At 59.4% G+C, this 16363-nt stretch overlaps 2 protein-coding genes across 3 annotated transcripts; both read right to left on the reverse strand.

Moving 5' to 3' along the window:
• Window positions 1–669: 669 nt before the first annotated feature.
• Window positions 670–4670, reverse strand: TRIP6 (thyroid hormone receptor interactor 6). The gene is made up of 9 exons (XM_068524519.1): window positions 4428–4670; window positions 4010–4137; window positions 3794–3919; window positions 3114–3500; window positions 2706–2799; window positions 2413–2582; window positions 1447–1625; window positions 1053–1173; window positions 670–938 (listed from the first exon to the last, which is right to left on the reverse strand). The coding sequence occupies exons 1-9, from the start codon at window positions 4534–4536 to the stop codon at window positions 807–809; spliced, it is 1446 nt and encodes a 481-aa protein (XP_068380620.1). The 5' UTR covers window positions 4537–4670; the 3' UTR covers window positions 670–806.
• A 324-nt stretch (window positions 4671–4994) lies between these two features.
• SLC12A9 (solute carrier family 12 member 9) lies at window positions 4995–14278 on the reverse strand. Of its 2 annotated transcripts, XM_068524428.1 has the most exons (14): window positions 14160–14278; window positions 13191–13413; window positions 12899–13033; window positions 12300–12431; window positions 11562–11870; window positions 10773–10880; window positions 10539–10650; window positions 9808–9965; window positions 9617–9699; window positions 9314–9438; window positions 8975–9167; window positions 8630–8804; window positions 8262–8408; window positions 4995–6299 (listed from the first exon to the last, which is right to left on the reverse strand). In XM_068524428.1, the coding sequence occupies exons 2-14, from the start codon at window positions 13369–13371 to the stop codon at window positions 5407–5409; spliced, it is 2751 nt and encodes a 916-aa protein (XP_068380529.1). In that variant the 5' UTR covers window positions 13372–13413; window positions 14160–14278; the 3' UTR covers window positions 4995–5406. The 2 variants fall into 2 exon arrangements, with proteins under 2 accessions (XP_068380529.1, XP_068380530.1); XM_068524429.1 differs by having other exon boundaries at window positions 13191–14278.
• Window positions 14279–16363: the final 2085 nt, after the last annotated feature.

The raw sequence follows: 16363 nt of genomic DNA on the forward strand, positions 1-16363 counted from the left end.
TCTACCATTTTGTGGTCCCATCAGAGAACCAGCCTTTGTTGGTGCCTCAGCACGTGCTACCTGCAAAATCCATTGTTCCTGCTCTTCTTCCAGAAAGGCACCCCACCTTTAAGCAAAAGTGGCAAACCTCAACCAGTACTTTGATGAGATCGTTTATAGGTTTAGGGCCTGACCACCAAGCAGGATCTGGGTTGCCCCAGATTAAATGCACCGCCCCCCCGCCTTGTTCAGTGAGTTGAGTGTGAAGACTTGTTTAGAATAGGAAATGCTGCCTCCCTTGCACGTGCTGCAGCCTTGCTCCCAGCGCTGAGAGGAGGGGTGTCTTTACAGAAACCACATTAAAAAGAGTCAGTGGAGTTGCAAAAAACTGGCCCAGGACTAAGAAGACCCTTCTGAACTTGGTTCTACCATTTGGGAGCGATGTAACCTTAAGAAGTCACTTTTTTTTTTTTTTTTTTTTTTGGCCGTGCTGCTCAGCACAAGGGATCTTATTAGTTCCCCGACCAGGGATCAAACCTGTGCTCCCTGCAGTGGAAGCTCAGAGTCCTAACCACTGGACCACCAGGGAAGTTCCAGGAAGTCACTTCTTAGCCGAAAACGCAGGCAGTCACAACAACCGTGCTTGTGTTGTTCTGCTGTGAGAATCAGATGAGACAACAGACTTCGAAGTGTTTTACAAACTCGAGGGATTATTATTTCATGATTGGAGGAAGAGAAGACAGCATTTGGTGACAAAGTTATAAAGGTAGATGTTGGGGAGGGTGGTTGATGGGAAGGGAGAACACAGCAGGTGCTCCTGGGGAGACTCAGCAGTCGGTGGTGACGGTGGCTGAGAGCTCCTGGATGCGCCAGGCACTGCAAGCCTTGCACAAGATGTGCCCATCCAGCGGGTAGCAGCCCTGACACTCACCCTCAGAGGAGAGCAGCAGCCCACACTCCTGTTCGGAAAGAAGCAACAGCTTTCCATCAGGCCCAGACCCCTGAGTTCCTTCTCCCTCGTGCTCAGCACCCCAGACCCCAATAACCCTTTTTCCCTTGCCCAGGCCTCCTACCTCACACTTGTAACAGCCAATGTGAAAACTGCGATCCAGAGCTACGATTCGCACCGTCTCCTCCTGACCTGGCTCAGGCATGATGGCCCCACCACACACTGAGCATCTTGGGGCAAACTTCCTGGGGTGGAAGGGAACCAAGGAGGCTGTCAAGCCCCAGGGTTAGAGGGAACTAACAACGGAGCCCAGAGAAGGTGGGATGCAGGAGGGAACGGGAGAGGCCAGAGGTAGGTAGGGTCTTGGATCTTAGGGAAAGAGAGTGATTTTAACGAGAAGGAGGCATGGCCAGGGGTGTGAAACAGGAGCGGCTGGTACCGGGATATGAAGGAGAGATGCGGAAGATGGGAAAGGCCAGGCCAGACATCCTGAGACAAAAGGTGGGGACCCCGCTGACCTGTGGAAGTCCTCAATGCAGTGGATCTGGCTGGTGGCATCCACAGTGAAAGGGATGCCGTCGAGGCCGCGGTGGCACACCACACAGGTGAAGCAGCCAGGGTGGTAGGCCTTCCCCATAGCCCGCAGAATCCGGTCCAGAATGGGCTGGGAGCACGTGGAGCACTTCTCCAGGGTGGCCTGTCGGGAAGGAGGGCAGGAAGGTCGGGGGCTGGGGAGACCCACGGCAGCCCTTACAGGCATCCTGCCAGCCTACCCATCTGTGTCTGTAGCCCCCTGCATGTGATTCAGTGAAAGGTGGCCTTGAACAGATCTGAGTGCAAGCCCCAGCACTGCAGCTTCCTGGACAAATTATTTAACCTCTCTGAGCTTCAGTTTCCTTCAGTAGTAATATCTGCCTCACATTCCCTTAAATCTAAAATAAATGCCTCGGGACTTCCCTGGTGGTCCAGTGGTTAAGAATCCGCCTTCCAATACAGGGGACGCGGGTTCGATCCCTGGTCGGGGAACTAAGATCCCACATGCCGTGGGGCAACTAAGCCCATGCATCACAACTACTGAGCTCACGCGCCTCAACTAGAGAGCCCGCGTGCCGCAAACTACAGAGCCCGCGTGCCGCAAACTACAGAGCCCACGCGCCCTGGAGCCCGAGTGCCACAACTGGAGGAGAGAAAACCCGCGCGCCACAACGAAGAGCCCGTGTGCCGCGACGAAAGATCCCATGTGCCACAACTAAGACCCGACGCAGCCAAAAGAATCTTTAACTTAAAATAAAATAAATGCCTCACACGTATGAGGGAATATCGTCCTTCCTCTCCAGTAGCCAGTGTATTGCTACTTACTTCATTCATCTCCTCTTGTATATCAGTTTTAGTCCCCCCGCTTCAAGCCCTATTCCTCTTTGGGGCTCGCATATCGAGTTCCCATCTTGGACTGGAAACCATCCCCCTAAGCCCCAACCACTCACCACATAGCAGCTCTCACAATATGCCCTCCTCTCCACGGCGTAGAAATGCTGGCCCCGGAGCTGGGCCCGGCACGTAGAACACACAAAGCAGCCAACGTGAAAGACGCGGTCCAGGGCCACAACCCCGGCCCCATCCCCGACCACATCTTCTCCGCAGCCACCACACCGGCCTGGGGACGGGGAGGGACAGGGTCAATCTGCACAGGCCGGGAAGCTGGATCCACAGGCCTTCTGACTCTCCAGCCCCAGCCCCACCTCTCCTTTCCCGCCCTGCCCAGGGTCAGCTCACCCACCGAAGTACTCCCCGCTGGGTGGGTGGTTCATGTCGTGCACCAGCTTCTTGGTCAGCCTCTCAAGCTCCTCCTCGGGAGGCTGGCTCAGGGGGACCTGGGAGGTAAGAATCAGGGGCTTGGCCCTACCTCTAGCTCCTGATGCTGTCACTGAGGGTGACCAGGCAATTCTACCCAGAGAGTTCATCGGAGAACATCCCAGCCCAGGGCCAGGGGTGCCCCTCCAGGAGCCAGTGTGCAGATCTAGACCCCTTCCCTCCTTTATTTCCTGACCTGCCCCCACCCCCAGAGGATCCAGAGCTCCAGCGCCCCAGACCTCTGACAACCAGGACGTGAAACCCCACCCACACCCCACCCAGTCAGCGTCCAGTTGTCTTTGAGGACCCCAAATCCCAGTGCCCGGGGGCTTACCTGGGACCCGTACCCGCCTCCTCTTCCTCCTGCAGAGCTGGAGACCCCAGCAGCCTCTTCTTTGCCCCCCGGCCCTGGCTCGCGGTGGCTCCTATAGCCAGCCCCCCAGACTTCACCTCGGCCTGGGAGAGGAAAGTGGGGCCCCGGGAGGGGCCCAGAGGCCTGAGAGGCCCCCCGCCTGGGGGGGCCACAGCCTCTCACTGGTTGTGCCACCTTCACTTGCACAGGGAAGGCAGGGCCGGCGGGGGTGCTGGCCGTAGCATAGGAGGCTGGAGTGGGGCCCCCATAGGGGGATGCTGGGAGCGGCGGGGGAGGAACACCCCCTCCATTCGGCTTCAGGGAGCCTGAGCCTGAGCGGTAGGCAGGGGGCTGAGGGGGCTCGTAAGCCTGGGGAGAAACGCAGACCAGAAGGAGTGAGCTGGGCCCATTCTAGGACACACATCCGTAGAACCCCCTACCCCGTGTGGCACCCAGGCAAGCACTGGTTTTGACAAGGGGCCTCCCTCGAGTGGTTGACAACCTAGTGAGTCTTGGTGACCCAGCTTCCTCCACGCTGGTGTGGGCATCACTCACACAGAGGGGGAGGGCGGGTGAGAATTCAGAGTAGGGGCCAGGCTTGGGGGGGGAGGAGGGGCAGGGGACAAGGACCGGAAGGGACAGGGGCAGGACAGGGGAGTCACCTGCCGGTCAGGCCGCCTTGGGGCGTGACCTCGACCCCCGTCCAACTCAGCCAGCATGCTGGTCAGGGAATCTATCTCAGCATCCAGACTTCCTGGGCGCAAGCCCCCCCTGTCTGCGGGGAGCCCCTGGGGATGGAGCAAAAGCAGGGAGAAAGCAAATCACACGGTCTCCTCTCCTGCCCTAAGCCCCCCCACCCCCCCAATCCCCGTGCTCACCTGCGAGCGCTGGGGTGCTCCATGGCACCCCACCCAGGCCAGCCCCCGATCCTCCGGTCCCCCAGGGGCCTGGTAACACTGCTCAGATGGGAGGGGGCAAAAATTGACCCTGGGGTGGGGCTGGAGTGCTGGGTTGAGGGAAGAGAGAGCGAAGGTGGGGTTGGGGAAGGAGAGGGTGACACTTGTGGACGCCGCCGTCTTGGGTCCCTCTTCTCCCCTCCCCCACGCCCCCACCCCCGCACCTGGGGTCCGCGGATGGGGCAGGAGGCAGGGAGGGCCGCGAGGGGGCAGGGGCGGCGGGGTCCAGCCGGGCTTGGGAAGGGGCGGCAGTGGCGGGCTCAGCGGGAGGCAGGAGCCACAGGACAGAGGTGAGCGCTGGTGGCCCGGTGGCCTCCTCGGCCGCACTGGGCTGCCTTACCTGCTCCGTGGGCCGCCGGCGGCCCCGAGGCGCCTCGGGGGAGCCCTCTCCCCTGAGGGGCTCTGGCAGGCTCCGGCTGCTTCGGGGGGAGCCAGGTGGGCCCGGACATGGCCTGGAAAGGGGGACTCCAGACAGCGGTCAGGGCCCCACGGAGCCCCGGGCCTCTGACTTTGATCCCTTCTTCTGTCCCACACCTCGCTTGGGACTCCAGGAAAGAAACTTTTTCTGGCTTTTTTTTTCCCCTTCCTCCCTAATTTTGGGGACGGCCACGCCCCCGGTGACGTCACCGCATTCCTGGGGGAGGGTCACGTGGCCCCCTAGGCCCTAAACTGCCGTCCCTCCCCGAGTCGGGCCCCCTCCTGCGAGCAGGGAGGGCTTTCCTCTGGAGCCTGAGTCTGGGGGCTGCGGGCAGCCTCCATCTCCCCCAGGCCCGGAGCCCCGGGTCCCGCATGTGGCCCCCTCGCCCCTGGGACGCTCCAGCGCCCCTCTTTCCCCATCCCCCATACAGATTTCTCCCTCTTTCCGTCCCAGCTACCCGCCCCCCTCCAGAAACGCCCGGCCAATGCGTAGTGTTTTGATCTTTTATTCACGTTCGGCAGTTAGAAAAATAAAACAGAACAAAAACATCAAAACGCCAGTGGTCGGGGAGTCTGCTGGGCGAGGTGGGGAGACTGAGGTAGCCTAGAGTCACAAGCGGAGACCCAGCCCCCGTCAAGGCACGGGTGAAGGGAGGGAGGCCAGCGGGGGAAGGGGGCCCTCCCCCGTGGTGGCGGAGACAGCTGCCCTGCGTTAGTTAGTGCACCGGGGCCCCTCTCCCAGAGACCGAGAGATGCCAGAGACCAGGATCCCCTAATACCTCCACCAGGGTCCGAGTCCCATGTGCCAGGCGGGTGGAAGGCGGCCCTTCCCCTCCTCACCCCGTAATCAAGGTGGGCCACCCGATTACAGTTACCTGGACACTCTCTACTTGGAATGGGCATCAGAGATCAGTGCAAGTGACAGGGGTGACGCCGTGAATGAGCAGCGTGGGGCCCAGATCGCGGCTCAGAATTTCCAGCAGCGCCAGGTAGCGAGGATAGCGAGCAGGGTCAGCAGGTGGCCGAGGCAGGTACAGGAAGGTCAGGGCGGTGGCGGGCCCCTGCTCGCCATCCCCACCCTCAGGGCCACCAGGCCCCCCTCCTCCGCCGCGCCCCTGCTGGGCCCGAACCAGGGCGTTGGCACTGCATGCCAGGGCCTCTGCCTCGGCGTCTCCCCGCCTGCCGTTCACGAAGTCCCCTTCCTCCTCCTCCTCAGGCTCCTGGGACGACGCAGCCCCCTCGCCCCACACCACCTCCTGCACCCGGGCCCGGATCCTCAGCTGGCTCAGCAGTGCCCGGAGCCGCCCCTCAGCTGCCCCTGGCGCCTCGCGAGGCCCCAGGCACAAGAAGATCCGCAGGCGGGCACTGTGCCAAGCAGGCACCATGCCCAAGATGGTTGCCATCTGCAGCAGGAAGAGGCCGCAGACATCCACGTAGCCGGGCCCGCCCCGGGGCCGCAGCAAGTTGAGGGGCCACACGTCCACGTGATGCAGCTGAGAGGTGCCCCCAGATCCCCGGCTTAGCCGCTCGGGGGGCAGGGCTCCACAGGCCCGGGCCAGAACCACATTCTTGTTCATCTTCAGGGCGTCTGCCACTGTGGCCACGTAGTCCTGGGGACTGAGAGCCCGAGGGCTTCCCGGAGCCCGGGGTGGAGGGAACAGGGTGCTCAGGGCCGGGGACCCGCCCTCCTGGGTGCCATCCGCAGGCTCAGAGAAAGCTGGGTCCGTCAGGAAGTGGTCCTGGGGTGCAGCATCGTCGTAGAAACCCAGGACCAGCGTGTTGGGCTTCATGCCACCTGGGGTAGGCAGGAAGGAACCCACAGGAATCAGACTCACGGCTGAGTTCACACTATGCTAATAGGTGCCCACTCCCACCCGCTGACAGCAAGGTGTGTCAGCCATCAGGTATGACATGTGCATTGTGCTTGGCCTCTTAAGGCAACATTATGCACATCTGCATAATGACTTTTAGTTTTCCCAAACACTTTCACATGCATTTATTTGATTTATCTCCATGACTAATCGCCCCCATTTAAATAGGCAAAGTTCGCCTTAGGATTCTTGTAACTAAGAAGCACTTCCGTTCCGGGGCAGTAGGATGTATTCACTCTGGGCTTCAACACCTTTTTCATGATAGGAGATACGAGTCTGACTCCACTGGCAGATGGGACCCCCTGATTAGTCAAGCGCATGGCCTCAATCCCCAGGGAAACAGCGCTCAGACCCTGCTAGGGGAGGATGAGAACTCAGGGCTGGGGCTGCACAATCTGTTTCTGTGACTGCAAAGCCCTAACGACAGCGTGTCCAAAGCACTGTCCCCTGTGAGCCACCGTCTGCACGCTGACTGGAGCCCCCATCCCGTTGAAAGCACTCTGTGTTTTAACTCATCTGATCCTTGAAGCAACAGTATGAGGTAGGAACTATTACTCACCCCCTTTTACAGATAAGGAACCTGAGACCCAGAGAGCTGAAGTCACTTGCCCAAAGGCTCATGGCTGATAGACACTGGGGCCAGCAAGTGAACACGATGTACCCAGCACCAGAGCCCATTCTCTGAGCCACTAAGCCGGTGGTGCACCAACCACAAAGCCCCCAGTCCCTGCTGACAGCTCCTGGGTTTTAGCATCTGAACAACGAATATGGAATCAGATAATTTCCACTGTACCAGGGCTGAGTTTACAGGAAGACTCAGACCTCCTCTAAGACCCCTTCTCACGGGACAAAAGGTGTACTCAAAATCTGCCAGTAAATCAAATTCTCCACGCTGGGGGACTGACCACTTAAAGGAAACCTTTTCCTTTTCATTTGAATCATTTTCTGCAGGATGAATTGCGTGAAAGGAGTGGTCTCTTGGTCCAGAGACCAAGGGTCTCTCCCCAACAAAAGGTGGGGCTGAGGAGAGACAAGCCCTCAGATGCTCCAGGTTCTAGCTAACAATGCTTGATAACACCCCTAAAACACCTTGGCAGGTGGGAACTCCAGCTGATCTTGCAAATTAAACTAGTCACACCCCCTCCTGAGCATTTTCCAGGGTTCTGATTGACACCGACCAGGGCAATGTCCAACACTTGAACTTTAGCCAGATTGTAAGTGGAGCAGGAAACATGCGCTCAGAGAGGGCACAGACGCCAGTCCCGGGGTTGAGAAAGATGGAGGCACTGAGCAGGAATTTGGAGGAAGTTGGGGAGCTGGGCTGGAGGCCTTGGCATAAAGATGCAGTCACGGAGCTCGTACTGTTCCACTCCGTGCGACAGCATCAGACCCACACACCCCTGGCATCCTTTGTAGTCTCTGGGGGCCACGTTAACCACTCCGTACTTCTCTGCTCCTCTCAAGGCCCAGCTGAGATACCACCTCATCACAAAACCTTTGCCGGCCACATCGGTGACAGTGGTCTTCCTCTCTCTGAACTCTGGTGGTTAGAAAGCATCTACCCTAGATTTGATGGGGCAGCCCCACCTCAAATACTCCTCCCACTGCCCCCTAAAAGACAACATGTTCTTCAGAGCCTGTGCCCCAAGCATGGGTCAGAAAGAAAACAGACAAACGGTGTTGTTCCATCTCTAGTCCTTAAGGCGTCACCTCGGAGACCTTATCACACACTGTCTTTTATCTTTGAGAACCAAGTCCTGTCTGCACTAGACTGTGGGTTCCTTTTGGAGTTTGCAATCTGTGGTTGACTCTCTGGGGGAGGGGAGCAGAGATTGAGAGGGGCCACGGAGTGGGGGGCCGAGGGCACCCGGAGAGGAGCAGCTCACCAAGACCTGAGATCCGCAGCAGGTGCTGAGCCCCCTGGCGCACGGAGGGCGAGAGGGTGAGGTCCACGAAGGCCTTCACTTGGGCCCGGTCCACCAGGCTCAGCCACGCCCCGTACTGCGGCTGCACGGGGTCCGAGGGCAGGGAGTCTGCGGAGGAGGCAGGCAGCCCATGTGGGCCAGATTCACGTACTTTCTCCTAGAGTCCAAGTCCACGTGGGCAGAAAAGAAAGGTCTGGGCAGGGGTATGGCTGGTAGGGAGGGTCATCTGGGAAGAAGCACGAGGCCTCTGGGGCACAAAGAACACAAAGAGCTTCTGGGAATGGGAGGGAGAGAGAGGTCGGGGCGGAGGGGTGAGTGGAGGCACTGACCGAGGTCTCCCAGGGTGACATGGCCCAGCACATAGAGGCCCCCTTTCTTGAGCTGGTTGGCCAACCGCAGCAGAGGCAGCGCGCCCCGGGGGTTCCCCACCAGCAGCAGCAGCTGCGGCCGCCAGAACTTCACGTGGTCCTTCCGGACGTCCAGCCGGAGCAGGTACTTCCGCACCTGGGGACCAGGTGAGGTGACAGGAGGAAGGGCTCCGGGACGCAGCCCCCATTCACCACCTGGGCCGGAACCAGCGCAGGCAGCCTGGGGAAGAGGAGGCCTCCTCCGGGCATGGGCGTTCCCGTCCCATCCCCTCCCCTCCCCCTCCCCTCCCCCCAAGCTCCCCCGACCTGATGGAAAAGCAGGGCCTGGCTGACGTAACCCCAGCTGCTGGGGCCTCCTCGAGCCGTGAGCAGGGCAGAAAGCAGGCCCATGAGAAGCAGGGAGCCGCCAGCGGCCCCGGGGCTGATGAGGAACATCATGAGCAGGCAGGAGGCCACCCCCAGCAAGCAGGTGTGCCAGGAGAAGAGGCTGAAGGTGGGGCTGGGGGCCGACAGAGAAGGAAGGACGCTCAGGGCTGCCCCGACAGCGAGCCACTCCACTCCATCCGCAGCCTCTCCCCGCTTGGTCCCAGGCCTTCCCATTCCTCCCTCCCTTTCTCTGAGGACACAGGCATCTCCTTCGCTCACCGGAAGTTGGGGGCCGAGGCCCACTCGAGGCTCAGGCAGGACAGGTCCACGGCAGCATAGGCCACCAAGTAGAAGACAGTGACCACAGCGGCCAGCGTGTTCAGCTTCCCAGCCAGGAGCACCAGCTGGACAAGGACCAAGAGGCTGGGCGTTCATCCACGCGCCCCGCTCCCCGTCCAACGCCAACACATCCTGCCTTTTCAGGCACGTCTCCCAGTGCGCGTCTGACCCTTCCTGGTCCCGCAAGTGTAACCAGGGGGGGCTTACGGTGAGGGTGAGGGCAGCTTGAAGAGGAAAGCTTACCTGCACTAGGCCCCAAGAATAGAGCACGGCTCCCCAGGGGTTCCCCCCTTGGGATACAACCTTAGCCGGCGCCAGGATCACTCCTGTGCAAACGGAAATGCAGCAGACATATCAGCCTGGGCCAAGGGGGGGACCGAGACAGACACGGGAGGGTGCGCTCAGAGCCGGGCATGAGGCAGGGGACAGCACACCAAAGAGGTTGTCCTGGGCCAGGGCGTGGAGGATGCGGGAGGCGCCGATGAGGGAGCTCATGGAGGCTGAGAGCGATGTGGCGTAGATACCGGTCAGCACCAGCGGGGACCACAGGCTGATGGCTTGGAAGAACCCGTAGTCCTCCTGCAGCAGGATCCTACAGGAAGGAAAGGAGGAGGATGCAGATAATAAATGTGCATCCATCCCAGGGGCCTGGTGAGAACAGCTCTCCCAACACTGGCTGAGGTTAAGCGCTGGGTATTCTGAACTGACCCCAGCCCTGATCTCAAGGACCGTATTAATAGATCAAGTGAGCCCAGGGGTTAGACTTGGCATTCACTGGTTGTCGTTGGGCTGCTTTGGATTTAATCACAGGGTGGACATTCCCAACAGTATGTGCACAAGAAGCCAAATATTTATGGAAATACAAATTGACTAGAAAGCTGTTCCCCACCCCACCCCCAAACCAAGTACTTACAATAGTACCAGGCACAAAGCAAATGCTGGCTTCGGGTTGGCTGTTACCATGTAGCCAGCCCTCCGCATCCGGGGCAGCAGCTCTAACTCTCTCCCAGTGGGAGGAACAGTCCCCATTTTCTCCACACCCCCCAACAACTTGGGTATCTGCCCCCCACCCCCTGCCCCGGCCCGTGCTTCCCTTGGTGATCCAGGTGTGACAACACCTCCACTCCACCCCCTCAAGGACCAGGCTCACCCCCTCCCCAGGCACCTGTCACAGGTGAAGCTGGAGAGGAAGAAAAGCAGGATGTAGATGAAGAAAGTATAGGCAACAGCAACAATCGTGCCCAGAGGAATGGCCCGGCTGGGATCTTTCAGCTCCCCTGGAGGGCAGGGAGCAGAGGGAGGGAGGTCAACCCCCCACCGTGCCCTGTATCCCTGAACCCTTAGTGCCCTGTAGGGGCACAAGGCGGCAAGGCAGCCCCCCTCCCCCCAGGACTCTCACCTGACATGTTGGCCCCGGCCATGATGCCTGTGCAACCGTTAAAAAGGACGGCAAAGACGCTAGCAAAGGTCATCGTGGCCCCCGTGGTGTAGTCCTTGGCGTAGCCAGCTGAGGAGACGGGAATCGTTCCCAGGGAGGAGAGGGGATCAGCATCCGTCCTAGGGATCTGGGCGTTTTGGCCCTGCTACCCTCTCCTCACGTGCTAAACCTCCCCCCCACTGCCTGCCCACCACCCTCACCAACTCACCAAGACCCCAGCCCTGACCCGTCTCTGGCTCTGGCTCAGCTGACCTCATCACCACCTTCTCCCCATGCTCCTCCGTTCCTCCCTCCAGGCCTTCATCCACGCTCTTTCCTAAGACGCCTTCCCTCCACCTCCTATCTGAATTTCCCAACCCCGCTCACGCCACCTCTAGCTCCACCAGCTCGCGCCCTCCCCGGCCCATACCCAGGTCTCCCTCCTCTGGACTCCTCTGTGCTTCTTGTCTACTTGAATCACACTCGGTCCTATTATGCAATTTGTTTCCTGAATATACATCTTATCTCTCCAACTAAACAAGTTCCTCTAAGGTAGGGACTGTCTTGTGGTCACGCTCGTGCCCAGCTGGGTCAAACAGACAGCGGCCAATACACGCCCAACAGATCTTAATCAACCTGTACTGCTCCAGGTCCAGACCACCCGCCCCTGATTTTCTCTGACATCTCTTCTCATCCAGGGTTTCCAAGCCCCCCACACACACACGCCCGCCCCTCACCCTGAGAACCCCAGGGCTCCTGCATCCAGCTCACCGCCCAGATTGGCCTTCAGGGTGCTGCTGTTGAAGCCGGTGAAGTGGCCAACCTGGGGCGGCAGGGAGGAGCCGTTGGGGCCAGGCCTAGGGGTCAAGGGGATGTCCCTGGGCCTCACAGCCACAAAGCTGACCAGCACAGAGGCCAGGGAACCGGAGACCAGCAGGAATGTGAGGAAGGAGGCGCGCGCATAGAGGCCGGCCCCCAGGGTGCAGACCCCGCCCACCAGGCCCAGCAGCAAGGAGCCGTAGAGCAGGTTCCAGCCGTAGCCCTGGGGTAGGACGCGGAGCCCGCTGGAACCCGTGGCATCTGTAGAGAGGAAGGAACAGAGTTAGAAAGCCAGACCCCCAAGGAGGGACCCCAACCATGACTCAAAGCAGGAAGAGACCCCATCTTTGGCCCACCTGTCCTCAGAGAGGCCATCTTTTCCACTCCCCCACCCAACTGTACCCCAGCATCCTAGCCCTGCCTGGTGGGTACCACCAATCTTGCTCTGTCAATTTTAGGAGTGTTAATCTGGCCTCCCTGACTAGATGGGAAGCTCCTCACGGGCCAGGACATCCTCTCGGATGTCTGGATGTCTGCACGAGGCTGGGCACACAGCAGGAGCTCAAGAAAGTTGAGCTAAAGGACCGCTATGCATCTCTCCTGGAGAGGGCTTCTCTCCCTGCCATGATCCCAGAATCCCAGACCCGGCAAATCCTCAGAGCTGCCCAGATCAGGGTGGGGAGCACAGACCAGCCCCGAAGACATCAAGCATGGCCTCCACCAGCCCCAGCAGGGAGACGGCACAGCCACAGACGTTAGCCAAGTAGAACATGAGGCCGATGCTGCCCCCGACCTCAGGCCCCAGGGTCCGACTGATCATGACTGAAAGTGGAAGCAGGGGGTGAGCGTTAAGGGAAAAGAAACCGGAGTGTGAGGAAGGGCCCGGGCACAAAGCACCGTGCAGCTGGCCCTCCAGGCCTCACCTCCCTGAACACACGGGACTGTTCCCAGAGGCAGTGTGTCCCACTGCAGCCACTCCCAAGCCACGTGGCTCTGCCCAAGTCACTAATGCTCTTGAATTTCCTCGTCCATAAGATGAATACTACCTAACTGACAGGACTGTCGATTAGAACCAAAATGGCAGCTGGGAAGACACCTGGTGAACTGGAAAGTGGCACTAACGTGTCAGGTCGTGTTTGTCACCTTCCCCATACCAACCCGTCTGCTGGACATTCATTAGAACTTGTCCCCTCTTGTCCTACCCCACCAGGGGATGCAGGGAGGGGCCCTCTCCTCCCCACTATAAGACAGAAGAGCCCAGACCCCTGTCCACTGACGTTGGAGGATACAGTAGGCTCCGCCCCCTCGCACAGCTCCATTGGTAGCGATGGCACAGACGGAGAGGACAGTGAGTGCCAGGATGAAGTAGGCAACCAGGAGCATGGCCAAAGCCTGCAGCAGCCCAGCATGGCCCACCACGAACCCTGGGACAGGAGTGACAAAGCAGGTGAGATGGCGGCACACCCATCGCACCCCCCACCCCACCCCAAGCCCTTCATCCGCCCATTTCTCCCAGGGCCCTTCCCCAACCTCATCCCAGTCCCGCCCCACTGCACCCCCAAGTAAACCCCTGCCACTCACCAATCCTCAAGAAGACAACTATACTGAACATGGACAGGACCGTGGGTACCACCACACCCAGGAAGGTGGACAGCTTCCGGGCAGACGCCCCTCCAGGACCCCCGGCCCCATTGGCAGGGAAGGAAACCCCCTCCTCCCCCAGGAGCCGGTAGGCCAGCAGAGGAGAGTTCTCATTGGCCATGGTCGACAGCGGGCAGAGGAAGCTGCCAATGGGTTATGAAGCCTGCAAAGAGTTTGCTGAGTGGAAGGCAGCTCGGTGGAGCCCCCCACAAAACACCTCTAACCAAACACCCAGAAGCTTCCCCCGAAAGGAAACACACACACAGACACACTCACGTTCACCAACAACTCAAAGAGTTAGTGGAGGGTAGACAGGTCCCGGCCACTGCCCCAACAATGGCAGACTCTTAAGCCTCAGCAGTGGGTACCATGGCCCCTCCCAGCTCCTGAGGCCACCCCTTCCCCCGTATCCCTGAGACTAGGGATGGCAGTGGCTCTGGAAAGGTGCAAAGATCCTCCACCTTCTTAACTAGCAGCACAAGAGGAAGCAGATCCCCCAAAAGGGAAGTGAGTGATGGGCAGGAGGCCCTCCTCACCCCCTCCTCCGGAGTCCTGAGCCGCCCCCCAAGATCCTCCATGCAATCACCTCATCCCCGGGCGATAAGAAACTTCCGAATCTTCCAAAGCCCCACCCTCCATCAACACTCTTCCTCAACCCATCTCAGACAGCCTCCTCTTTCCTGAATCTCACCAGATTCCTCCCACCCACACAGGCGTCCCCCAGACTCTACCGCCCCAACAACTCCTCGACGACCAGAACAAAAACACCGCCCGGCGACACAAGGTGGTCCTCCTCCCCGCACCGGTTCCTGCCCACTTTCTCCCCGGGCGGGTTGGAGGGGGCCGAGATTCGCTCCTCCCCGGCCAGGCGCACCCTCACCGCCCGGGTGTGGCAGGGCGCTCACTTACCCACCGGAGGACGCAGCCGCTCGGGGGTGATCCCCGAGAGCCGGAGGGTCCGCTACTCGCGGAGGGGGCGCGGGTGCCGGAAAAGACAGCTGTGGCTACCGGGATGCCAGGCCCGGAGCCTGACCCACCCCCAGCACACACGCGCCCCATTGGTCCCCAGGCCCGGCCCCGCCCCGTGGGCGAGCCCGGGGAAGCCCCGCCCCGCCCGGCTCCCGCTGCCTACGCGGCTCCCGCCCCACGTGCGACCCGGGTGCTGCCCCGGGTCGCCACTCAAACGTGCGTCTCCGGCAGGGTGTGGGCCACGGCTCCCACTGCGCCTATCACCCTGGTGCAAACAGGCGCCCGCCGCGCGGGTGGGACCCCACTCGGAGCTCGGAGGCGCCCGGAGGAGACAATGCTGAAAGGGGCGTGTCGTGACGGCGAAAGGCCTCCGGCAGGTGGGCGGAGCCACAACACCTGGCCCAGGTGCGCCACCCGGAACGCGGGGCCCTGTCGGCCCACGCCTTCCGGGGTCCTACTCCTCCAGCCTCTCGGATCCTTGCAAAGCCCACCAGGTCCTGGCCTCAGCCCTTGCCCCTGCGGCGCCCTCCCCTCGCGCCCTGTCCAGCCCACTGGCTGCTCTCCTCTCTTCCGCCACCAGAGGGAGCCATTGGCCGCCGATCCGGGCGAGCCCTGGAGGAGCAAGCCGCCGTAGGTCGGCCTGGTCCCCCGCCCGCTTTCGTGCCTCCCCGCAAGGTTGTCCCCTCCAGACTTTTGAACCTCTGAGAGTTAGGACCCACTCCTCACTCTTTACAGGTGCCATCAACGTCAGCACCACCTGGCAACGTTTCCTCATCTGTAAAATGGGGATTAGCTAGACCCTCCCGGTTAAGGTTGCTGTGAGTGTTCAGTAAACTAATAGGCACTTGAGAACAATACCGAAATGTTCAATAACTTATTTGCATACGGTACTACATGAAATATGCATAATCACTTTGTGAGGTAGATCCCGCTATGATTTCCATTTTTCACGTTAGCAAATTGAAGCTTGGAGAACTTCAGTAATAATTTCCTAACTTTATAGAGTCCTTCATGGTTACACTGTCATTTGAGCCTCAGGAAATGAACACCGCTTTTCCTGCCACTGGCCTTGGGCTGTAAATTATCTGCAACCTTTCCCTAGGAGAGGAAGGGGCTCAAAGCAGAACAAATGTGGCTTTGCCAGGGAGAGGTCTCATGAGCAGTTAAACTGTGGCATTTTCAGTGGTCATCTCTGCTACCCACAACACGGAGCTTGGCTCCTGGGTCTCTCCAACATCCCTCCTGTCACAATTTTTGGTGATTTCAACATCCACGTGGATGAGACTTCCAACACCCTGGGCTGGCAGGTGCTTAAACTCCACTTCTGCATAGATCTCACCCTCCATCCCACCCAATGGTGATGCCTAGACATTGTCATTACCAGTAATGTACCCTTTCCTCTTTTCATTCACCACTTCTAGTTATGCCTGTTGAGGAAAAAAAATAATCTGACACTTGCTAAAACAGTAAAGAAGACTTTATTCAGAGCTATTGCAATAGGTGTCAAGACTCACAATAGGGGAGAGAGAACGGGCTCAACTCCAAATACAGCAAAATCAGCTGGGGATTTAGAGCCAACAAGCAGAATGAGGGGGTCAGTGAATGGAAAATTACTAGGAGGAAACACCAAGCATCGGGGGATTCTAGCTAAAGGGACTTAACAGGATCCTTGCTGAAGGCAGGCCAGGGTGATCAGATATGAAGGGTGGGTGGATTCTCTCTAAACTGAGCTAGGAAGGCCCAGCAAGGATGGGGGCCAAGGTCGAGGCCTAGTCCAGAAGAAGGTTCAGGGGAACCTGACTGAAGTTTGGTCAAGGGGAGGGTCTTTGTCATGCCCTGACCTGAACACTCCTCCACCTCACCGGACCCTCAATCCATTGATCCTGCCCTCTGCCCACTGTCCCCCACTCACTTCCCTTCTTACCCAGCTTAAAGTTCACGGTCAGTGAAAAGCACTCCCTTGCCCCTCTCTCACTTTATTACACCTCCTGGCAAAATCACAGCCCTGGTAAATGCAACTATCCTCCCGTTCAGTCTCCTTTGCTGGTTCTTCCTCATCTCTTGTCTCAACTCTGGAGCACTGCTAGGTGTTGGAGGAAGAGCCAAGAGGCCACTGTAGACTGGAGGCTCCACTGAGCACTGGA

This window comes from Eschrichtius robustus, chromosome 16 (genome assembly GCF_028021215.1).
Source record: "Eschrichtius robustus isolate mEscRob2 chromosome 16, mEscRob2.pri, whole genome shotgun sequence".
Classification (NCBI taxonomy): Eukaryota; Metazoa; Chordata; class Mammalia; order Artiodactyla; family Eschrichtiidae; genus Eschrichtius; species Eschrichtius robustus.

What these genes read in the sequence shown, in the direction of transcription:
- TRIP6 (XM_068524519.1), bottom strand. Translation starts at nt 4,536, where the DNA reads ATGTCCGGGCCCACCTGGCTCCCCCCGAAGCAGCCGGAGCCTGCCAGA. An exon ending in GCCGGCGGCCCACGGAGCAG is followed by an intron (nt 4,138 to 4,427) that starts GTAAGGCAGCCC and finishes CCCTCAACCCAG; the next exon opens with CACTCCAGCCCCACCCCAGG. An exon ending in GAGGCGGGTACGGGTCCCAG is followed by an intron (nt 2,800 to 3,113) that starts GTAAGCCCCCGG and finishes CTTACCTCCCAG; the next exon opens with GTCCCCCTGAGCCAGCCTCC.
- SLC12A9 (XM_068524428.1), bottom strand. Translation starts at nt 13,371, where the DNA reads ATGGCCAATGAGAACTCTCCTCTGCTGGCCTACCGGCTCCTGGGGGAG. An exon ending in AGTTGTCTTCTTGAGGATTG is followed by an intron (nt 13,034 to 13,190) that starts GTGAGTGGCAGG and finishes CTCCTGTCCCAG; the next exon opens with GGTTCGTGGTGGGCCATGCT. An exon ending in TCCAGCTTCACCTGTGACAG is followed by an intron (nt 9,966 to 10,538) that starts GTGCCTGGGGAG and finishes TCCTTCCTGTAG; the next exon opens with GATCCTGCTGCAGGAGGACT.